Below are 25,111 nucleotides of genomic sequence, written 5' to 3'. Positions count from 1 at the left end.
CCATAAAGATACAACATCCAAATTTAGTGAGCATATTCATAACAATCCCTTTATTTGTAGAATGTCTTCCTCTACCACCACCTTTGACTCCACTCAAAACATGTTGGTTTGGATGATTCATGGCCAAAATGTATTAAATGAATGTTTGGGTAACACATATGGAAAATAAGGAACAATCATATAATCTATAGTTTGTATGCCTAACATTAATCTAATTTTACTGTAACTGAAGTATTAGTAGGCTGTGGTGATTAGCCCTAACCTTAATTATCTAAGCATCTCTGCACAGTCCACTCTCAGCTGGTAATAAATCAGCTTCTGGCTGTGTCATCCATTTCCTCTTCCTTCAGCAGGTGGTAAATAAAAAAAAAAAAAACAAAAAAAAACAACAACTTTTCAGTAGTAACTTGTCAGACAGAGAAATCATGACATAAAGCTAAGAAGACACAAAAAGGATGCAGACATTGAATTGGGTTAGAGAATTGGTGACAAACTGTTTTGGAGATTCTTGGGGACTAAATGCTAATGATAAAAGTGGGCACTGATGAGGGAGCTGAGGTCTGCTGCTGTTACTTTAAGCAGTCTGTATGCCTGTGATTGGACTGATGAGTGAGTGTGTATATGTGTGCTCTGCGCTGCTGTAGTCTGTTGGGCTCTGGAGCAGCAGGTTACTCCAGCTCTGACAGTCTAGTCGGGCTGCACAGTAGGCATATATTTCAAGAGCACGGTCATTCACACAATTGCTGAGAAGCGACAGCATGAGTACAGTGTCTGAGTCTTGGGTTGGCAGCAGCAGGTCTCTGACTGCAGCCAAAAGACATAAGAGTATCAGGAAAAACTCCAGGAGGATTTATTCAGCCTATCAGGACCACCAGGACGGGTGAGTCTGCTCACTTTGATTTGATCATCATTCATTTGATCTTTTGACTTTTTTCAGCCTTTCTGACTTGGTCGATTTTACTCTCTTTGGCTTGGGGTTGTCATCTGTATGAACCTTAAAGGCTATCATTTGGGGAATTGAGTTACTGTAGTCTTGATGAAATCTAATCATAAAAGAAATCAATATTTTCTTGTGTTCCTGAAGATGACTCATTATTGTCCTGGGAAATTTTGACCTTTTTTTTTTTTTTTTTTTTTTTTAAATATAAGATTTTGACAGTGAATAGGAAAAAAGTTTAAATATGTATTCATCAGTTTCTGATATTTCACAAAAAGAAAGAAATGCACTGCATTTGCTTTAAAGCAATCCAAATGGAGCTCAATCACGGCATTACATTTGGTTGAGTTCTTTTGTGATATTGCTGTGAATTTTAAGCTTTTATGTTTAGTAAGTGAATACAATGTCAACAGTATTGGCCATCGGCAGCGAATTGTGTTTCACTGTGATGGAAAGGCTCGTTGTTCTGCTTGTTGTACTTATTTGAATTCTTTTGTTATGGAGATAAATGATGTGTCATTTAGTTGAAGATGGAACTTAATTTTTTATTTTTTACCGAAGTTGTTTCCACCGTGTGTGTGTGTGTGTGTGTGTGTGTGTGTGTGTGTGACAAAAAGTCTGTTATCACTGCAAAAGGTGGAGATGTTGAATTTCTAAAGACTGTAATGGTGCAGTAAAGACTACTGAATCTGACTGTGAACATGTCTTCAGGCTTTGATCCCATCAAACACGGCTTCAGTATTCATGATCCCCATTACTACGTGGTATAACAAAAAAATAAATAAAATCAAAACAAACAGTGAAGCACATTATATTTCATATGATTTAACCACTAACCTGTATTACTATTGTTCAGGCATAGTAAATGAAATATATACAGCATCCTCTAATTTTATTGAGTAATATTTATTAGATTTTTTTGACACTTTGAGCAGTTGCAATAACTATCTATACATCAAAATGATTTCATCAATGCACAAGTGTGTAAATTGAATGCGTTTTGATATCCTTGGCTAATATTTATTATATGTGAATAGTATTTACCCCATGTTCATATCAGCATTAATAAAACATAATAACAAGAGCTAAATTCTGGTTTTGAATTGAATTGACATTAATTCACCTTTATTGTCACTTTATTGCACATGTTTACAATGTGATTGGCTGTGCAGCCCTTAAACTGGGCAGTAATAAATATGAAATGTTGGCATGGTGGGATGGGATAATGCGATAAAACATAAATGATTCCTTGAGTTATTTGTATCTGAAGTGAGGGTGGGGGTCTACCCTGGACAGGTCACCAGTCTATTGCAAGGCCAATATATAGAGAGATGCATAGCCAAACAGCTATTCACAATTCCATTCACACTCACACTCAAGTCTCTAGAGTTACCAATTACCCCAAAACTGCATGTCTTTGGACTTTGGGTGGAAGCCACAGGCACAGAGAAAACATGCCAACCCCACACAGAAGGCCCCCAGCCCCAGGAACCTAACCCAACGGTGCTGCCCTGTGTGGTAACCAGGGTCTCCTGAGATGGCATTCAGTATTTTATTTTAAATTTTTCATCGTGTTAATGGCCAAGTCATTTTTGACGCCTCTTTTCTTTTATGCTGCAGCTCATCAGATGATGAAGATAAAGAGGATGACCGTGTGGACAGCAATGACCCAGAGGAAATGTTCCAGAATATACAGTATCAGAAGGAGATCATTGCGAACATCCGGACCCGACCCTGGCCAATGAGACGGAAGCTCAAAGTTCTCAAGTATGTCACAGTTTTTTCCTCTGTCAATGGTTTGGTGGTCGACCTGTACCTCCCCTGTCCCTCTGCTTCCAACCATACACTAACACAAACTGCATTTGTCATATTTCTCATACTGAAAGTGCTCTATAAATAAGTATATCGCAATGTTTGGTGCCAAACTCTCAGCAGTTTTCTCACTAAACTGTCAAGACGGAGGAGATGGGAATGATACCTTTCAACCCAAAGACGACATATGCAACAGTATTCATGGTGAAACTAGTGAAAACTAGTTCAAAACCTCTACATGGATAAAGCCAAATCGTTTTGAGTCACCTAAACATAACCATTGTCAGCTTTGGCTCTAAGTGAGAATCAAATATACTGTCAGTGAGTGTTGATGGGATTCATTATTAAAATAGGTTTCTTCATGATGTTGATAGAAACCATCACTTTTTGAATTCCTTTGAAATATACTCTCCTTCCCAATAGATGTCAATTTACCGCCTTTATTTTGCTACTTTTTACCACATACACGTATTTAAAAATGTATCCAGCGGGAAGAAGAAGAAGAGCCCTATCCCTAAATGTTGTGGTTAAACACAAAACTGTGGGGTTGTGCGCTCACATTTGAATAAATGTAATTAGACTAGCAGATTAAGTGCGTGAGTGCTGAAAAAGAGAGTGCTACAGCAGATAGAGAGCCTCTAAGATGTGCTGAGTATGTGCCATAGATAACAGGTTTTATATGGCAGTTTGTTATTACCACAGAGGTTTTATTACCATCATCAGGGGTGGGATGCTGGTCTGCATTTTTACACCTGCTTTAATCTCAAGCTGAATGTCTGTGATTGCTCCCACTGCAATAAGAGTTTGTATTTTACATAACACTTGCTCTATAAGCATTTTTCATCCATGCTGACATATTTTGTTTTGGATTGTGTGCCATCAACCTCACAAAACTCAAAATTTCTGCAGCTGTTACATTTAATGTTATTTTTTTCATGGCTGTGTAAAGTGCAGGTTGAGTGTGTTTATTAATTATTTGATGGATCATAGCCCTGTAAAGAGTCCCCAATGCTGTCATAGATAAGAGGGTTTCAATATCTTTTGGACTATAAATCTGCATCAGTTAGATAATGTATTTCACATAAACTGCACAAACGCACTCGTTCCCTTCCTGTTGTAAATATATAGATATATATAATCCACCAATAATAGGATGCATTGCTGTTTTAATTAGAACTAACATGTTTTTATTTTATGAAATACTCAAAAAGGAGCTCCATGATGTTAAGTGAATTTTTCATTGATTTATTTATCATTGTTTTTAGTTGTGTCTTTAGGAGTAGTAGTGCAGTAACTATGGTAACATTAATGATTTTTAAAATCCAGATTCAGAGACAGTAAATATACAGTATTTACTATTAATATTGTTAACACAGTTAATTACTGGACATTTACAGCGAAAAGCCTTACAGAGGTCCCACACCTGGAATAAAAATCATATCTAAGGACAATCCTTTTTAAATGTTTAACATTATAGTGGGAAACTCAAACAACAGAAGCTTCTTCATCCAATGTAAGTTTTCTGGACTGAAATTTGTTCAAAGTCATAAATGATTCCTTGAGTTATTTGTATCTGAAGTGAGGGTGGGGGCTGTAATAGCAAAAACCTGTCATGACAGAACTGACAAGCTCTCTTTCCTTTTGGGTGGCAACATCCCACTGTGCCTTCCACTCTGCCTCTGAGAAGACTTACGTAACACTGACATAAGCAACATGACCAGCCAAAAATCCTCCATAGCCCCAGTCACCAAGACCGAAATTGGAAATCAATGTGCCCATCAGCCATTCTTCATATATGGTTGTCCAGGTTGAGGGACTGAAATGTTATGGGTAGTCCCCCATTGCTAATCAAACAAACACACGCAAAGATTGAGTTTCCTCTCTAGCTCGTCTATTATATTAATTAAACTTTGTTACTGTTACGAATACAAATGTTAAAAAGGCTATTTAATCAAATATTACATACAAATATTAGTTTACATACACTGCATTCAACTTGCACACACATCCCCACCTAAAAAAAAATGTGGTTGACTTTCTTCTTATTTATAGAATTAAGAAACTAGCAACAGGGCAGTCTGGCAGCTCTTCAGCTCTGTGTTGGGTAACAGTTTTTATCTGACCACATGGTGCTCAGAGTTGATTCTGGCTCATAGTTTAATTTGATTTACAGGGTTGTTATTGTACTTATTCCTTTCGCTTGGTGTGATTATTACACTGTCATTTCTGTCAAACAGATGTGATGAGGTGTGGAGCCAAAATGGGTTGCTTGTGGGTCGGGTGCAAGTGGTAACTTGCGCAGAACACGGGAGGGAACAGGGTCCTACCCTCCCCAGCTTAATGAATGGCATGCACACCTGAATTTGGAAATGCAGGAGTGGCACATAATCCACCTCCAGCAGCATACTGTACCACTTTCCTGTACATAATACAGCAGCAACACCAAATCTTACTTATTTCTGCAAGGATATTTATTTAGGAATGCCTCCATATCATGGCTCGCAACTACTGCAACTAGCTAAACTAACACACCTCAGCACAAATTTGAAAAGTGTATTTAGAGGTGTTTTTCGTTCCTGATTTTCATTTACGATCAAATCAATAAAAATGGAGGTACAGCTTGTTTTGTTCTTTGGTTGCCTGTTTTTACATGTGCTGCAGCTCATTTCCCAATATTGGTTTTATTATTTCAACTGAAAATTTGTTGGCTGCAAAAGTTATGGCCCTTTTAACATGTCCTGATGCTGCTTTTGTACTTAATACGCAGTGGTTGAGGAAATGTTTAGATTAATAACACAGGTAGAAATTTTAATAACACAACAAGGAGCGTTCAGTAATTTTTTTTTTTTTTTTTGTTTACAAAAAGTATAAATTGATAGTAAAATGGAAAATCTCATCGTAATAAATTACTCCATGTCCGCTCATAAATAATGGACTTGTAGAGGAGAGACAAACTAAACTCAAATACCAGGGTTGTCCTGACATCACCAGGCATCAGAGAGAAGTCTGATTAAAGACCGTAACTCTGTTGTGTGAATAGAGGCACTTGGTGCACTTGGCTGGTACATTTGTGTTTCCAGGCAGGCCAGAGAGATCGTTCTGAAGTATGAGGGCCGGCTGACCAGGACCAGAGGATATCAGACTGCAGGAGCTGACGTACGTAGACCAACAACTCACATTCGTTACTGCTAAGAGGTGTTTACTCAACATGCAGAAATTCTGATCCCTGATGAAATCTCGACTGTGTTAACCTTCAAATAGTTTTTTTAGGCTTCTTTGCTTATATAGAAAAACAGTTATTAGTTAATAGTTCAGTTATTAGCTTGTATTTTAAAGTGATTTTCTCGGGATAGCTGTGGTTGAGGCAGGTGAAAGAAGCTGAGAGGAAAAACTTGTGAGGAGATTTGGGCTTGATTGGGTTATGTCTCCATGCCAATGAGATATTGAAGGCAAGATATTTTGGGAATAAAGAAAAGACTGAAAAGCTGAAATGGTAATATATCATTATTCATAAACAAAGGGAACTAATAAACAGGCTTAAATTAAGGGGGGACTACAAAGGCAAATCAAAATAAAATCTAATAAAAAAATCTAATCACATTTATATAGTGCCAAATCATAACAAAGTCAAGGCACTTTACACACAGAGCAGGTCTAGACCAAACTCTTTATGGAGTTCTTAAAGAGAGCCAACGTCCCTCCAAGAGCAAGCCCTTAAGAGAGCTAGATTTGTTGGTGGTTAGCTTGGAGAGCTGAGAACTAAGCCAATATCTAAAGTAGCGATAGATTAAATTTTCTTCCACACAGGGCAAGATATTCACCACTGTGAATGTAACTACTTATTTTTCTGAGTGTCCTTTTAAGATCATTCAGAAAACACACAGAGACACCAGAAACAGTGACCAAACCTCTCCCTAGACAGGAAAGGCCACATTCAGCCAGGACTGTTTAGGTCGCATATTCATGTTTGACATGTCGGGGACAGGGAGAGACAGCAGGTTACAGACCTGTGGTCAGCGTAGCAGCACAACTGTGTTTTCCACGAAAAATGATCAGTCAAAGTAAGAGTACTGGCAAATCAGTTTACCCCCAATAGTTTGTTGGTTTAGAATATTTCTTGTATCTTGAAGAGTTTTTGTAAATCTATTAGGTATGGTGGTTGTGCTCTTAGCCACTCTAAGGTATTTCAAAATGTGAAATAACAAAACAAAACCTTTCTCCTCAGGTGATTGGTTTTGTTTTTTTATTTCCAACATTGCAGCAAAGGATCAGAGCAGAGAGCCATCACGGTGATATAGTGACACAAAGTAGCAGTGTCAATTCTGATTGAGTCTGAGATCTAAGATCCCCCGATGTGTCACTTGGGTAACTTTGCTCTGCTTTGCACGCTGTAACTCTATCTGTATGCTGAGAGGATTTTTTGTATTACTGTGTTGCAAAAACGTCATCAAAGCTACAATAGTAAAATAAGAAAGGATTTCTTTTGTGTAGACTGCTGAGTTTTAGTTTTAACAAATCTTTTTTACCCCTGTGAGGTGAACACACATAGAGACACACACACACACTGCAGAGAGCTTCATCTACTTATCTTGTTTCTCTACATACACACTTATACAGAGGAAGCCGGGCAGAAATAAAGCGAGCTATGCAGCCGTAGCACAGCAGCATCAGTGAATTTATAGCTTGCTGTTATAGCTCACTTTAATTAAAATGTTCGGGCTGCTCAAGCACCATTAGAATAAATCGACTTTAAGCAAACAGCGCGATGATGATGTATTCATGCTACAAATGCCGTCCCAGTTAATTGAAAATCAGAATCATCGGTCCAGCTGACCTTATCTAGATTATAAATCCTCCTCTCAGTTTAGATTTGATCTCTGATCATATCATAAGATTTAAGAACTTTAGTATTCATGTTGATGACATTGATATTTGCTACAGATTGACACTCACAGAGTGATGCAATCACATAGTCCATGAGTATAACAAAATAATAAAGTCAAACTAATGTCCTCAATAATGTTCAGACCTGTGGGCTGGATTAGGGTCTGGGGAACTTGGAGCCAAGTCAACATCTTGGCCTGGTTGGTGTTCCTCAAATCATTCCTGAATCGTTGTACATCATTTCACTTTTAAAGTGAATACAAAACATATAATATAGAAAATATTAATATTGAGTCATGGAGATGCGTGCCAGGCAGAGTTGACAGGAAATCCTTTGTTCTTCAACACTCTTTAAAGCTCATTGTTCCGCATTGTTGCAGTTGCTGAAGAAACTTTCCCGCGTGCTTTACAACACTGTTGTTCTGTTTGTTCCCTGGGAAGTGAGGATCAAGAAAATTGAAAGTAAGTGAGTGATTAATCACATTAAACTGTCACAGATAATGTCTTCAGTCCTGTTTTGTCTAAGTGCTGTGACATCCATTGATGCCACTATAATCATTAACACAGGCTGTTGGCAGGTCATGACAGCAGAGATGAAGAAGGCCAAATTAAAGTAATTCCTGAAATTCTAATTGATATGTGTGACAGAACTGTGTTAGTGTTTAATGTATAAAGTGTTTGCTGCATATGAAATCTGTGTTTGAGGTCACTTTGGATCCGGTGTGGCCTCCTACTTCATCTTCCTGCGCTGGTTGTTTGGCATCAACATCGTCCTCACCATCATGACGGGAGCCTTCATCGTTCTGCCAGAGGTTAGTAACTCTCCAAGCAAATGGTTGCATATATATCTTTCACATCCCTTCAAATATCTCACATTGTTATGTTGCCACCTTACACTAAATTTGCATTGCAGAGAGAAGCATATGAAAGAAAACGATCTGAAATCTAATTTTTTTTTATACAAACAGAAAGAAAAGGGTCCAAAAAATAAATGTTAGACTTTTTTTTTTTTTTTTTTTTATATAAACACAATACAGCCTATGTTACATTAACAGAACCAGTCAAAAGCACGGGAAAACCTTCACACATGCTCTTTGGTTTACCATTTTTCTCCCATTCTTCCCTGTTTATACTAGACAGAGCTGAGAATATTACACATTGCATATGTTGCTGTCACTGCCTGGTTCATTGCTGTGGAGAATGTGACAAATGCTATTGTGGCTTACTGCTTGTGGCAAGATTTTTTTTCTGGCTCTTGTGTGCACAGGGTCACTGTATTCAGTTGTGCGTCTCATTGTGTTTTTAATGGTGTGGTTTCTTTTTCACTTTGCAACAGTTTGAGAATTTCCCTTCTTGTGCAACTGATTAAGATCTTTTCACATTCATCACGATGAATTGATACAAAGAATAAATAATTTAAATGGAATCATACAGTGTCCAGATTCCAGATAATATAGCAAAACCATGTATTAAATCAAATGATACTCAATATCGTTGCCTGGATTCCTCAATAAGACAATAAGATTGTATCACCAATATCCATACAGAGTGAAACTGCTGACAAGATTACCGAGTAGATCCTTATTGAGAAGCTGATTTTTTTTTTTTTTTTCCCCCCCAACCACTTCAGCTCAAAGAGTTAAAGTACACATTGTAGCTGAGAACAAAAGGCAGAGAACGCTGCTGTTAGATTTATGTTTCTCACTGACATGCAGAGACAAGCAATTTCCCCAGACATAACATCCTATCAGTCCCATCTCTCCCTCCCTTCGTTTGTTCGGACCTTCCACAGTCTCCTTTCAAATGCCCAGCCTTCTGCTTAGGAAGCAATACCATCCGACATCAAACATCATGGATATTGGGTCAGATTTGATGTGTGTGTCTGTTTCTTGTGAACAACTATTTGAGCAAAGATGTAATTGGTCAGTTCATTTCAGATATTGCTGTTTTTTATCCTTAAAGTTTATTTCTTTGCAAGGACACTTACAGTGTTTCAGGATCAACACAAACTATTTCAATAGCATAATTTTCAGTTTTCCTAAAGCATAAAAATCCCACATTTTATTTACATTTTTATCTCTGCACATACTTTGCAATTTGCTCTTAATTTGGGGTCATCAGTAATAACATTTGCTCTTCTAATGTATGCCTGGAATTACTGTAATTAGCTATATAGCTATATGGAACTGCTGTCATATCCTAAGATATGACATGATTAATATCCCTTTTCATCATTCAAACTATTAAAGATAACCTAATCCTCTGTCCCGTTTACTCAAAACAAAATAGTAACTCACCTATTACGCATATCATGAGATAGGTAAATGTTATCTTTGCCCTGTAAAGTACTAATTACACAAATATCTGCACTCCACTCTGGTTTTCTTTAAATGTATTGTGAGGGCACTTTGGTTTCTGGTTGATGTTATGACAATAACAGGTCTCTCTCTCTCTCTCTCTCTCTCTCTCTCTCTCTCTCTCTCTCTCTGTGTGTGTGTGTGTATACGCACGCGTGTACCTGTACGTGTGTGCGTGCGTGCGTGTGTGTGTGTGTACACTAGCTGCTGGCTGGAGCTCCATTTGGAACGACGAGGAGTAAAACTATACCCAAAGAGCACCTGGCTTCAGCCCAGGACTTGGACACCATCTGGTCTCTTGGGGCAAGCTTTTCTTTCCTTTTATTGTTCTGTCAATAGAGTATGGCTCACAGACACAATGGACCATTATTCCAACATTATATTAGTGCCTTTTGACCTCTATTTCAGGGCCAATTTAACCTTCGTTCTTTTCTCACCTTATGTAAATGTAAGTTCGGGATGATGATGCAGATCATAATAATGGTAATAGTAGTTATTATCACCATTGTTGTTGTTGTCATGATTGTAAAATCTCTAAATTGACATTTCATTTAAGGGAAATTTTAAATGTTAGTCTTTTTCGTGTGTGTGTGTGTGTGTGTGTATATATTCTGGTGTTGTTGTGTTGTTTGTGGTCTCCACAGGGCTATCTACAGTACTCGGTGTTATTTTACGGTTACTATGGCAGGGTGAGGAAAATTGGCAGTGCTGGGTACCGTTTGCCTCTAGCCTACTTCCTGGTGGGGATGGCTGTCTTTGCGTACAGTTTCATTATTTTGTTAAGAAAGTAAGCTTTTTACACTTATACTGATGTAATAACAATGTGATGTTAAAATTATATGAAGTAATGTTTTAGCTTGTGGTAACGTCAGATTTCTCTGTTTTGATGGTCCGAAGCATATGTTCTGAAGTTTGTGACTTCAGGGTGATGTCATGTAACTTTTACTACATTAGCAATTGAGAAAAAAAAAAGAAAAAAAAAAAGATTTTCCAGGCACATAACTAGAACGATTTGTGTCTCGTGTCTAAAGTGTCTTATTATTAAATAATTATTATAATAATCAATCATTGTGCCATCTCAAATTCTACTTAATAGCCAGGCACAGATGAACCATGGTGGACAACCATTATAATGGTGTCTGTTGGTGGTCAGTTGATCTAATGTCTTAACTGACCAGTAAGTCAAGTCCTGCAGCTGTGTGCAGCTCTGAAAGGGTGAATGAAAGAGTGGACAAGTGGCTGCACACATCATAACATTTGCTTTCCCACCATATTTTTCATGAAACTAGGGTCGGACAAATTCAGGTGAAGGGCCATGCAAGCCTAAGATAACAGTGAAATACTGAGCCGCTGAGGTTTTTGTTTTTTAATCATGCAAACACTTTGCACTGCTTCAAGACAGCAACACACCTGACCCTCAGCCCTCATAAGTGTATTTGGTATTTAAGCAATGTGGCCACTGGATGAAAATACTAGTCCAAAGCAACTGGTCTGCTTAAGATTACAATTTACAATTTAGATTGCTGTCCATGATTACAGATTGTATGATTTTTTTTCTTCTTTCCAGAGACAGAGAACTTGGAGTGATGAGTTGCAATTTTACATCTTTGAGTCTTTGCACAACAGATGAGAATTAGTTCTGTCTTTGTTTAGTTGTAAGAAACCTATTGACAATCATAGTTCGGTGTCATCTATAAACTGGATAACAGACTGTTTTAGATGTAGTTCATTTGGAGATAGAGATTTTGAATTTATGTTGTGTTGAATGAATATTTGGGAGTTGACTCATCTAGAGATCGAACAGGATCAGCACAAGAATAAACCCTTGGGGCATTATATGTGCAGACCACCAATGGATACAAAGGACTGCCGATCTTGTAGTTCGGTTCTGAAATTATTTAGGATGAGTTGGATAAACCGAACTAGCAATATGCTGAAAAGCAGGGAAGACCCAGCTCCTAACTGTAATCCTAACATTACTACCCTTGCATGTTATAACATATTTTATGATTAGATAAATGTCCAAAACAATAATTATATTGCAGAATGGCTAAGAACTCTCGGCTGAGCCTGGCTAGTGCCTCCGATGAGAACTTCACATTCTGCTGGAGGGTTTTCTGTGCCTGGGATTACCTCATAGGAAACCCAGAAGCTGCAGAGAGTAAGGGAGCTGCCATCGTCAACAACATCAGGGTCAGAGATGCACATGGACACACAAACCAGACTGAAATGTACATATTCCATTATATTTCCATATAACATCAGTGACCCTGAAGTCCAGGCATATTTTCCCACAGCTTGTATTTCTGTATTCATTTATCTCCAACACTTTTTAATGCACAGAATAATGTAGATCAGAAATCGTGTCCTCTCCTGTAGCACATGATATACATTTTTTTTTTCCCCCCACAGGAAGCCATTGTGGAGGAGCAGGAAAAGAAGAAGGATACCAGTTTGTAGGTCTATTTGTTTATTTCCATGACTTTCTGCAGAAGCTGTGAGTGAGTAATTGAAATGACAAGCACTGAGAGATAGCTGTACTAGTACAGAACATCATCCTCAAAGAGATAATTTGAAATGTTGAATGAAGCAGTTTCCATTCAACACTGCAACGTTGAAAGGCGGGTGAGAACTGCTTAGTAACCGCTTCTCATGAGACTTTCTCAAACAGGACTATAGTTCTAGGATGGATCAAGATTTTATTTTATTTTTTTAAACTTCCACATTTGTAAAGATGAAATGTGTGTTCTACCTAATTATTATATTTGTGTGTGTTCTCAGGGCAGTTTTAATCAGTCTGCGTATCTTGGCCAATATCCTGGTGCTATTGTCTCTAGCGGGAAGCATCTACATCATTTACTTTGTGGTGGAACGTTCTCAGAAACTGGAACAGGAGAAGCCAGAGCTGACACTCTGGGAGAAGAATGAGGTAGCAGAGCAGAGCACCCAACATCAACCTTATCCTTCTTCATCATCATCAGTTTGATTAGATTATCCAACATACAATACTCCTGAGCCCTGAAACTGATTCAGTAGAAGAAGCTTCCATCCGTCAGTGACTTTTCATTGGCTTCAGTTTGCCTGCTACCAGCTCACCAGCTCTGGAACAAAATACTGATGTGTTGTAACCATTTGGTTTAATGGTTTCACTTCTGTTATATCTAATTTGGGGCAGCATGGCACAGTGGTTAGCGCTGTCAGGTTTCCACTTTGGTATCCTGCATTGACAGTGGAAGACAAGTAAATATCAAATATAAAATGCATATGAACTCCCAGTCGTTTGTGTCCTTTCCATCCAGGTGAGTGTGGTAGTTTCTCTCATCACTATGATTGCTCCGTCTGCATTCGAGCTGGTGGCCCAGCTAGAGATGTACCATCCCCGTACCTCTCTGCGTTTTCAGCTGGCCAGGTAATCTCTCACTCTGACAACTGCTGCCTAAGAAAGCACTCATTAAATAAGTTGCAGACCTTACCTTACACTAACAGGGCTCATGTCTTCATATATTCATAGAGTGCTTGTTTTATACCTGGGGAATCTCTACAGCCTCATTATTGCCCTCCTGGATAAGGTCAACAGTATGAGCTCTGCTGTGAGTATAACTATTGAAAAATGGAAAATCTTTTCTGTTATGATAACCCAGGTCACATTTTCAAAGTTCATTCTGTTGCACCTATCTGTCAGTTTCTCACATTTTACCCACATCAGAGAGAAAATTAGAGCAGCACTGTATACTCGTGAGTTGTATATGTATATTGTATATGTGAGTTGGAGTCTATCCAATTAAAGAAGTGTTGTCCCACTCTCACTTTAATCTGAAAGGTTGCATTTTGTCCACAGGGTCACTGTCGGAAGCAATGGGAAACAGCAGCATACCTTAGTTTTACAGTCCAAGCTGTTGCTGTAGAGGAAGATATAATATCAACAAAAAGCATGAGATACCCAGTGAAATGCTAGTTTCCTACGAAACCCACAAACTGTTTTCTCATCTCCGTTTGTGCTGATTAAAGTGGTTAGTTTGAAGTGAGCCAGCTGTTTCCCTGAACTTCCAGTCTTTGGGATGAGCTGGACCGACCTGACTCAAACTCTGGATTCAACACAGATGTGATGTTCATCTACATCACATTTAATTCTCTGACATGAGGGGATTTCCCAATACCCTGCTCGTACTATAGCCATCTGTCAAAGTTATTAGTGCATTATTAGATGTCTATAAAGAAACAGAAAAGCCGGTGATGACGTCCATCATTTCTGCCGTGTAGGTCCCTGCAAATCCAGGCAACTGGTCTGACTTCAGTTCATTCATGGCCACCATGTCTCAGCCTGAGGTAGACAGCATCTCCACTGTGGTGTCTGAGATTTCTGCCCCCGAACATCCAAACAGTACAGTAGCAACCGTCACTACAGTGTTAAGCACTTCAGGGACTGTCTCCAACCAGACAGCTTTGTTTGAGAAGAACATCCGCTCTCAGCAAGACCAGTGCTGGGAGACATACGTCGGACAGGTTCTCTCTTATCAATACACACTTTATATTTACTTGGCATGTTTCTTGACTTTCTTCAAGTAAAGTAATAGATTGGGAAGAATATCTGAAAGTGAGAATACCAGATTGATTGTGTGTCTGTTGTTTGCTATGCCCTTGATTTTTTTTTTTTTTTTTTCTCTTCCATACACAGTAAGAGGAAATATAGACACAAGGCTCTTTCAGTGAATGCACCATTCAGAATTTTTACTCTTTATACCATTGTATTTTTACAGTCTTGCTGGGGACATTTTGATATCAGTCTGCAAATACTCTCTACCAGAAAAAAATGCTGATGTCATAAGCACCTGTAATCTGATCTGATTGGTGATTACATTTATTGAACAAAAATAGCACAGCCAATAATTTGGGTTGGGTGTTTTGTTTTTTTTTTTTTTTTTTTTTTTTTTTTTTTTTTTCTTCTTTGCAAATTATGTGTCCATGGCTATGTTTACCATTTGTCTACAGGAGATGCTGAAGCTGTCAATCATTGACATGATCTTCACAGTGGCCAGCATTCTGCTCATCGACTTCATCAGGGGTTTGGTGGTTCGCTACCTAAGTGATTGCTGTTGCTGGGACTTGGAGAGCAAGTTTGTAAGTTGTGCAGTTTTGTACCCGTTAAGTTAAAAGAGTAAAAAAACAAAACTGTTTGTATGTTTTGGCCACTGCACAAATTAAGTAGATGTGTTAATCACTTTTGGAGGTGCTGAAAAGTCCTTTTTGTTGCCTCTGGAAAAAGGCAGTCTAGTGTTGATGTGCCAAGTTGAAATAACCAGTTGCTAAGTGGAGCATTACATGAAATGGACAGATCATAAAATCATATTGTGGGATGACTGGTGGCTTTGGTCTGCTCTGTGCCTTCGATTAGGCTCAATGTAGGTTTAGGCTCCTCAGCACTGGCTTCACTTTAACAACCCAGAGCAAATGTCCAGGGTGCACTTCGCCCTTGCCCAATGTCATTCATTTATCTTTAATAAATTATATGCCAGATTTATCTCTCTTGCCAATTGCATCTCCATTCTAAGAGGTTCAGCCTCTTTTTCAGTTTTGTGGCTTTTTCTTGCTTGTTATACTGGCATTATTTACAGCTAGAGCCTTTTGTTGCAGGACAAATGTAAGACGAGTGAAAAGCTGACTGGTAACCAGTGCTGTAACCTTGTCACTTAGTCGTGTGCAGTTTTCATAAGACTAAACTATCGGTGAGAATGTCCATGGCCTATTCTGTGTGTTTGCTTATGATTAATTCTTTGGTGATGACAAAAGTGGAAAATTTGCACAAAACTGCACAAAAATCAAACACTGTGTGACAGGGGTCAGAAATTGTTCAAGATTGGAGGAGCGACCCTGATCGGCTTGGGTAATGCAATGGTGTCTGCCGTACGATCATAAATGTTGTCATGGTGATGTGACCCCAGAGTGACTCCATGGAGATTAACATGAATGTCACCTCCACAAAGGCTGCGTCTGAAATCACTCACTGCTTCCTGTATAGTCCATTCTCTACTATTTTATAATTTGTCTCAATAGTGAGCGCTATTATAGCCAATGCGGTGGACTGATAGTGGAGTGTAACCAAGCCATGCAGACCAGCATGCCTGGTGCTGATGCTGAGTGGTGTCTGAAAGTGTTGAATGATTTCAGAAACAGCCTCGGGTTTGTTCTGTAATTCACCGAAATATTTAAATTGTAAGAGACAGGGGACAGTAATCCCTCTTCTTCGTTCCATGAAAATAGTAGCACATTTGAGGGCAATTAGGTCGCTCCTATATTTTCATTGCATCTACATTCGTTTTGTGCCAAAGAGCAAATTTGCAGAAAAGAGTGGAAGTGAAAGTTGAAAGTAAAGAAGAGTTCTGTTTTGCATGAAGCCCAGTGATCTGGGTATCGCCTTATGTTAAAAATATGCTGATGAGACATAACAAGCCATACGCTCTATCAAATTACAAAATGCAAGCAAAAATCATTTTCTTCATCAATTATATAAATACCATTCTTCCTCCATTACACTGCTGATTTATACTATAGTTAAAAACTGCCTGTAATTCGTTGTAAGATCTTAAATCATTTTAGAAACCATATAGGAGGTCTAAATGCGTATATACACATATACAATGCCATTAAATAGTACCAACGGGTCAACGTGGGCTGCACTGTAATGACCTGCCATTATTTAACCTGTGCAGGTTTAGTTACTTCTATGGTGACTTTTATAGCTTTGTAAGTCTGTGTAAGACCTCAGCCTTGAAGGAATCGTGTGTGGTACAGTTTTCATCAGCATCATTACCTGTCAACATACTTTACCTCTGTTAAAGCAGAAACACCACATTCATGCTCTTTGTGTCTTTCCTCAGCCTGAATATGGAGAATTCAAAATAGCTGAAAACGTCTTGCATCTGATTTATAACCAAGGAATGATCTGGTAGGTCTAAAAAAATGGTCTTTTAATAAATGAATAATAGAATGAAATTCTGAGAACATCTATCCATGGAGTTCCATTATATTAGCTCTGTCTTGTCAGTGTGTGTGCAACAGAGCATCAAACACTTAATAGCCTGGCTGGTGCTGGCCAGTCTCCCTGACCCTATTTAGAGGACCGTGGCCCTTCACTAATCTCTTCACTGCACCTTTGTTTCTGCCCTGACTGTATTTCCTCAACTCATTTCAGAAATGTCGCCTTCCAGCAATAACCATAATGAAATGCAACTGTGAGCCCCTGGATGTAATATCTTTTATATGGGGTGTGACCAAAGTGGCTACGTGTGTGTGCATGCTCTTGTTTTACTTCATTTGAGAGGAACTCACTATACTTGTGCTGTCCCCAAGCTGTGTGTGAATAAAATGGCTCGATGCCACTAATTTAAAGGACTGTTTAAGACTTTAGGCCTAATCTTGCAGGTATGAGTCAGGGTGTTGGAAGCCAAAGATGTGTGTGTCTGTTTTACTGGCTTTTCTCATCCTTTCCTCGAGGATGGGAGCCTTTTTCTCTCCCTGCCTTCCTGCCTTCAACGTGCTGAAGTTGATTGGTCTGATGTATCTGAGAAGCTGGGCTGTCCTCACTTGTAATGTTCCTCATCAACAGGTGTTCCGAGCATCCAGGTCTGAACATGCACACAGAAACACACACACCGTTATAGAGTGTACAAACACAAACACCTTTGAAGACATTGTACCACAGGATCATACCACTCTCAACACATCAATTAAAAATGCAGTCTCATTGCAACAGTTCTGCATGTCTTCAGGAAATTTCTGAGGGAAAACTGACCTAGAAACACACTGCCCATTCAACGAACCCATAAACTGAGATTCATCAACATTTATTTGTATTCATTAATACCCGAATGATTCTACAGGTAATATTACAAAAAATCAACCTTGAATGTGATATTCTACATCAGGTCTGTTCAGGCACTTGGCTCATACATGAGTTTGGGAGAGAGGTGACAAACACAGAGCGCACACACACACACATAGACGAACACAAAAAGGGTTGGAGTCCATGTTGGTGAATTTGTTCATATATTACTGTGGGACACGCACACACACACACAAAGATAAACACACGCAGGTTTAAAGTCAATGTGTTTCACTTTGTTCATACATTATTGAAACACTCAGACAGACCCTAACCCCGAGTCCCCACCCACTCATCCATCCGACAACAGCCTCCCAAAGCACTCTTAATTTATGTGTGAGGAAATTGTCTAGTTTAACTGTGTTAGAGTCGCAGAAGATTGTGAATATTTAACCTGAAGGAAAACATTTTAGAACTTTATTTTGGTTCCTTGAAGATGTCCTTACTGTCTCATTTCTCTTGTACCAAAGCAGAACTGACAACGTCACATTTTTGTGGTTTACAGGGTTTACGATGGCAAAAGTTTTTCCACATATTTATTTTCTACAGGTATTGAATTTTATTTCATTGTATTCATACAATATCAGTCAGTGTTTTGCCCATTAGATGACAGTATTTTGTCACTCTGAACAGACTGGTGGGACAATAGAATTTGTCTCACTGCCACTGATTACAATATAAAGTGTTAAAATGTTTTTCCTGATGACTGATAACGTGTTAGAGCAGTAGACTGTAGCGTAATTACATTTTGACTATCATTTAAATGAATCAAATTTTACAGAGCAAAGCTGGTGCAGGGATCGTCTGAACCTCTGAAATATATCACCACTACAAACAAATGTCAACCAAACCTGCTAAAATTCCTGCACTGATAATTGGCAATTTTGACCAACTTTTGTAATTTTATTGGTTAAAGTAGCTGCCATCACTATTATTTCCTTTTCCATGTCCTGAATGTGGTGTAAACCTTGTGTTTGCTTGTTTGTTTGTTTTCCTTCAGTAAATGTCCAGACAATTTTTTCTTTGTAAAGGAAACAGAGCTATCTTTCAGCTCAGACACATTCAGAACTAGGACACATGATTTTGTCTCTTTCTTGTAGCTGTGTCCTGTAGATGTGATTCTTCTTTTTGCCACAGATGAAACAACACACTCCTTATTACGTTTATATATATCAACAGTGATTTGGCAGCAAATTTTTATCATCCATTAAAAATTTGCTCGTGACAAATCAGTGTGTCGTCCCAGTCCTCCTCTACATAGACAGAGATACGTGCCTGAGGCATTCAGCTCACTCTGATTTATGTAACAACGCTGCCATTCCCTCTTTCAGTCCTTATCAGTTGCTACCAGATACGCACACACACACTTCATGTGAACCATGAGAATGGAACCACTGAAGAATAAAAAACTATTTTACAAGCACCCAGATACTTGAATGCATTTAATATTGACAATATTTGTGCAGGTGATAACAGGGGCCTGGTTTCACATCACTGAAGTGGTTATGTGTTCCTGGCCTCAAATGAGAATGTCCTAGATACAGTAGGTTTGAAGGTGTGAAACTGAAATTGATCATTTTAACATATTTGTATTGCTTTGCCTTATTTTAAGATCAAACAATTTCTACCTGGCCATGCTGCTGTTCATGCTGTTTCTGTGTATGCTGCCCACCATCTTTGCCATCGTTAGATACAGACCATCACAGCATTGCGGACCATTCAGGTACAGACACAGCTTAGACAGACCAATTATTTAAAGGAACACTTGATGCTGAACCATATGAATTTTGCTGCTTTTTGTCCAGTGGATATTTACTTATTGTCATGACATTGAAATGCAACTTGGTGCCTTATAAGTAGCTGCTTGATATGTACAAAAGACCCCTACAGATAAAATTTGTCCTCACTGCGACTTTCAAACTTTCTTTGCATTCTTCTTACATCAAGCACATGAATATGTAAGTGAAGATACTATTACAGACAAAAACACACTAGTGGGGTTGAACATATTTAATGACTTGGTAGTTATTTTATTTTACTAAATTTATCTATATTTATTTTCTTCCCTTCTTGTGTTATTACAATACTTTGTATGTGCTTGTGTATGGCATTTATTTAAACTAGAATTTATTCTATTCTATTATTCCATTAAAAACCTTATCTGGGAATTTGGTGGGATTCCAACAGTGTGTGTGTCTTCAAAATGTGCAATCGAGTTTTAAATATTCTGTGTCTTGGTTTATCCAGTAGGCATCTGTTTTTAATGGCTGATGAGGAATTTCAGCTTAGATATGAATGATGGCTATTTGTGCTTGTAATTGGCAGTACGTGATAAGTTGGCATACTGGTGATTAACTGTTATCTGAATACATACTTTTAATATGTACAATATCCCAACAGTAGTAAGTGGGCTGCAGAGGGTGCGGATGAAAATAACTAAATTGCTTACTAGATATTGCTTGTGTGTACAAAATTCACGGTCACCTAATTTAAACGTAAAGCTACTGCTAGTTGTTGTTTCTTAATGTTAATGTAAATTAAAACACTTGAATCTATATTTCAGTGGCCAAGAGAAGATCTATGACATCATCTCTGAGACAGTGGCCAGTGACTTCCCCCTGTGGTTCAGTAAAGTGATGAGTTATGTTACCAGCCCTGTAGTAGTGCTGCCAGCTCTCCTGCTGCTGTTGTAAGACTGTACATACACATACACACTCACACACGTACACATTCACACACTGACAAATCAGTATGCCACCTTGAATTTTGAAATGTCCCTGTGTGTTTCAGCATGCTGATATACTATCTCCAGGCCATTGCCAGATCCCTAAAGTTTACCAACAACCAGCTGAGGATGCAGCTCCAGACTGTGAGTTTCCATTGAAAGCTTTGCTCAACCAATTAAGGAATTTCCACTTTCAACATGCATAGTTTATAAGACTGGATCAAAATATGTCTTGATGTTTCTCAGTTACATCTTGTTAGCATGTAGCTTTGGCGACTATGACAGTGTGAGTATGGTGTGGAAACAAGCAGATAATGTGATCACTTCAAGGTGGTTCAAAAATTCAGTAAAAGTAAGACGAAGACACAGTGAACCATGAAATTTTCACACAAATAGATACAGTTAGGTCCATAAATATTTGGACACTGACACAAATTTCAGCAGGATGGTGGCCTAGTGGTTAGCGCTGTTGCCTCACAGCAGGAAGGTTTGTTCAATTCCTGATCCTGAGGCTTTTCTGTGTGGAGGTGGATGCTCTGCTTGCTATGCTTGCATGGGTTTCCTCCCACCATCCAAAGACATCATGTTTGGTTTAATTGGTGACTCCAAACTGTCTGAAGGTCTGAGTGTGAGTGGTTGTTCGTTTCTGTCTGTTGGCCCTGCAATGGACTGGCAGCCTGTCCAGGGTGTACCCCGCCCTGGCCATGTCAGTTACCTGACCTGAATCCAACTGAGCATGCATTTCACTTTCAGAAGGCTTGATTTATGATTATGTTAGTTTGTACAATTACTTCTGGTCCCTTAAATGGTGGAGGACATCTCACATCACTCCGTAAACTGAGTTGAGACCAGTCCAACCGTGTACTGATGCTACTACTTAATCTAGTAACTATACTAAACTGGGAAATCTGGATAAAACATGCCCCCATCAGAAACTTCAACTCAGGAGTAGAAGTATGGTTGGCCGATCAGTCTGTCAGTCAGTCTGTTGGCTGTGCAACAGTGAGGTCAGAGGGGACAGAAACACAGCAGACGCCCTTTGAAATAGTCTACGTTATGGGACTAGGTCCACTGTTGTGGTCCAGCCAAAAATAACAGCATGAACTAGCTGTCAAATAAAAACATATTTTTGAACTTTTCTGTAATTTCTTTAGGAGCGGACAGAGGACAAGAAGAAAGTCTTCCAGATGGCTGCAGGTATTTCTGATGGTGTTGTTGGCAGTTGTAGTGGCAGTCTGGTGACCAGTGCAATCACAGTGACTGGCTCTTGTCCTGCTACCAGAAGGAGAGCTTTGCGTGGCGATTGCACAGACTGGTTTTCATTGAACAATGATGTAGACACTTTGGAAACAGTTCGAAGGCAGTGGTGGATCTTGAGTAGAATAAAATGGAAATAATCAAGGAGGTATTTTTCAGGCTCCTCAGGCTGCAAACATTTAAAGCCTTTCATGAATGCACTCAAAAGCTTAATAGCAAGATGTAGTGTTGAACTGAGGATAGCCACTGAGGAGGGGAATCAGTCCAAGATGAATGACATACTTCTTCAGAAAGGAATGAAATGGACTGTTGGAGACCTTAACATTTTTACTATCAAGAGAACTCAGATCAGAGAAGCTGATGATGGATAGTTGCTACAAATTGTGGCACTTGAATTCAACTGTGTTTGTAAATCTTAACGTATGTCATTTACTAGTTTCTATGTGATTTCTTTATATAGAGATAATTTGTTTGTGCAAATATAGTAAAATTTGTAGTTGTTTTATTTTGGAGCATTTTCAAAAAAAAAAGGCATAGCAGACCTAACCTCAACCTATCAGTAATAGCTTGCTTCCCGAAGCTGCTACAACAACATCAAGTTCAGGGAATTCCTGCTCTACCAGCTGTACAACTGTCTCCTCACAGCAAGAGACTAGCCAAAAAAAAAAAAAAAAGCTGCTTAAATTTGTGGACCTCACTGTAGCTAACACAATTAAGTAAACAAGTGGAGCTGACTGGCTCTGGGAGGGCAACAATATCAGAGTAATGCCATCTAAAATTATGATAAGATAAAAAAAATATATATATGATGGATGGACTTATTGTGTGTCAGATACATTTGAATTTTGATGAACAGATTAGTTTAACTGTCTTATAAAATAAATGCAAGCATGTATCCTCTGCATAATAATGCTACATTCTGAAAATAACGTCTGAAAGGGAACTATCTGTAGGGTGAAAAGAACAAGCCCTTGTGCAGAACTGTGTGGAGCTCCATGACTTTTGTGTTCAATGTCGAGTCATTGTTAATATCAAATGTATTGGACTTCCCTTAGCAAGATTACAGGCTCCAGATGCTGCAGCAGACAAAAAACTGGATCAACAGGAGAATGACATCACGAGCCAGGAGGCTTCTGTTCACACTCCGTCTCCCCAACGGAACAGCAGTGTCACAAACTTTCAGGCTCCTGTTAGTCGTGGAAACAGCATCCACACAATCACCCGGTCAGCATCCAGGGCAGACGTGAGCAGAGGATGTGCAACAGGATCCATCAGAAGTCCAGCAGTGACTGTTACACCCAAACACCGGCTGGAGCACATACCTAACAGGTTCCACATTGCACAGATACATAGGGTCAGCCCGGCGGGTCGCCCTTCAATAACAGGAAAACTCTTACATGATGAATTTAGTGCAATATTGTTACCACCTTTTGACTTTATCAGCAACAGTTGTAATCATTACTACAAAAAATTTCTCCCTTGTTGTTTTCCTTCATTTACAAAATGATCTTTGCTTAAGTAACTCATTCACTTGGAAGATAAAATTCCTGTTTCTAAGCTGCTTCTCCGGTTATGATGCCATCTGTTCAAACTCTTAAAAGTCGTCACTGATCCTGCCTACGTTTTGGGGATTTTTAATTTTCTCAAGTGTCTGCAGCCATGGTTCATTTACTTCTGTATTTTAACAGCCATTATCAATGAAAGAAAACCTCGTGTGTTTTGATGTTGTTAGATTTGAGAAATTACCATTAAAAATATGTGTCCCGCTGTACAGTATTATGCTAACATGAGCTAATTTTTATGTGTTGTCCTTTGTCATTCAGGCCCCCATTTCTTAGTGGTGCCAGAGGATCCTGCAGGTCAAAGTCCTACCATCACATGTCCTACAATCCGCCAGGTCACTGTTCTGACGACATCCACTCTGACCCCTTGTACAGAAAAACCATACGCTCTATACATCCTGTTGAAGCTACTGGGTTCATAACTGCACAAAAATATGGAGGCCGGCGTGGTCACACCACTCGCTATGTTATTGTCAATGAGCATGAGCCCAGGAAGAAGCTGCTACGTGCAGCTACTCGGATCCCACGACACTACCTCATGGAGGAACCTGCAGAAATCCTGGAGCTGTACCCATGCAATTTCAAACGCTACACACCTCGCACCACCCATCACCAGCCGCATCCTCCCAGACCCCACCCATCACAGAAGCATTTGAGTGAAGAGGAAGAGGAAGAGGATGAGGACGAAGGAAAAGGCAGGAGAAGGATTTCACTGGCGAAAGCTCACCGACCTCGCTCCCTCTCTGACCTCCACCAGCCAGCACACTTTTACATTGGTGACTGTGTAGAAAGTCACATGTCCATGGCTAAAGACAGTCGAGGAAGGTATGGAGCACAGGAGGAGGAACAAGACGAGGATGGGGAAGGAGAAACAGACTGGGGGGATTTAGAATCACATTTCCGGCCGCAGGCCAGTGCAAGAAGAGCAGACCCTCTTCTTGTGCGTACCAGGCATCACATCCATTCCCCAGGAAGACGCTATCAGTCCCCAGCTAGGTCCAGGCACCTGGACTCTTATGTGAAGTCCAAACCGAGACCAAAGCTGGAGACCCCCTTAACTGAGTCAGACTCGGCTTCCCTGGCCTCCAGCAGCGACCAGCAGAACAGCAGCACCGATCAGTACATTCAGGTTATCCACAACAAGTCTGATGGGAAGCAAGGAGACTTAGCCAAAAAGAAACCCAAAACCGGTTTTGATCAAAATGTGCCTGAATCAAATGACCTTGTCTGTTCCAATGTTTGACTTCCTTGCTAAAATGATATATTCTGGTTAAATCTGTTGCTAATATTATATAATTAGTGTTGATACATTGCAGTGAATGCAAAAAAAGTATATTATAAATGTGTATGATATTATGGTCTTGTGGTCATTTTGAAACAGGTGTCAGGAAATTATGACTTAATGTTGCAATGTGTATAGTAATAAAACACGACTATACTGATATAAGACATCAAAACACACATCTTATTTCCTGAGCAATGTCAATAAAGTAATCTCGAGAAGATTTCGTTAATCTCGCACTATGAATGAATCAATCGGTTGAAGTGATTACTACAATTCCCAGCTAGCTTTGCTGCAGCAAGTACTTAACACAGCGGAACGAGTGCGTTTCAAAATAAAATACGTTGAACTTGGTTCATTAAAAGTCTAAACGCGCTCGGACCTGTAGGAATATACTAAATTAAACCTTTAAAAGA

The 25,111-nt window shown here is 39.2% G+C and overlaps 1 protein-coding gene across 1 annotated transcript; it reads left to right on the top strand.

The window, feature by feature from the left end:
• Positions 1–758: 758 nt before the first annotated feature.
• On the top strand, positions 759–24,687 carry tmc3 (transmembrane channel like 3). Its single transcript, XM_029498565.1, has 22 exons — positions 759–853; positions 2,525–2,704; positions 5,830–5,905; positions 8,014–8,095; positions 8,339–8,445; positions 10,195–10,293; positions 10,635–10,777; positions 12,036–12,183; positions 12,403–12,446; positions 12,772–12,919; positions 13,290–13,399; positions 13,502–13,580; positions 14,251–14,493; positions 14,980–15,108; positions 16,866–16,933; positions 17,482–17,610; positions 19,482–19,592; positions 20,433–20,558; positions 20,660–20,738; positions 21,749–21,791; positions 22,907–23,180; positions 23,675–24,687. Exons 1-22 carry the CDS (start codon positions 759–761, stop codon positions 24,654–24,656), a joined length of 3,495 nt encoding a protein of 1,164 aa, XP_029354425.1. The 3' UTR covers positions 24,657–24,687.
• The last annotated feature ends 424 nt before the right edge of the window (positions 24,688–25,111 follow it).

Source organism: Echeneis naucrates, chromosome 3, assembly GCF_900963305.1.
Source record: "Echeneis naucrates chromosome 3, fEcheNa1.1, whole genome shotgun sequence".
Classification (NCBI taxonomy): domain Eukaryota; kingdom Metazoa; phylum Chordata; class Actinopteri; order Carangiformes; family Echeneidae; genus Echeneis; species Echeneis naucrates.
This window is presented reverse-complemented; position numbering and strand designations above follow the sequence as displayed.

What these genes read in the sequence shown, in the direction of transcription:
- tmc3 (XM_029498565.1), top strand. Translation starts at nt 759, where the DNA reads ATGAGTACAGTGTCTGAGTCTTGGGTTGGCAGCAGCAGGTCTCTGACT. An exon ending in CTGCGTTTTCAGCTGGCCAG is followed by an intron (nt 13,400 to 13,501) that starts GTAATCTCTCAC and finishes ATATATTCATAG; the next exon opens with AGTGCTTGTTTTATACCTGG. An exon ending in CAGCATTGCGGACCATTCAG is followed by an intron (nt 19,593 to 20,432) that starts GTACAGACACAG and finishes TCTATATTTCAG; the next exon opens with TGGCCAAGAGAAGATCTATG.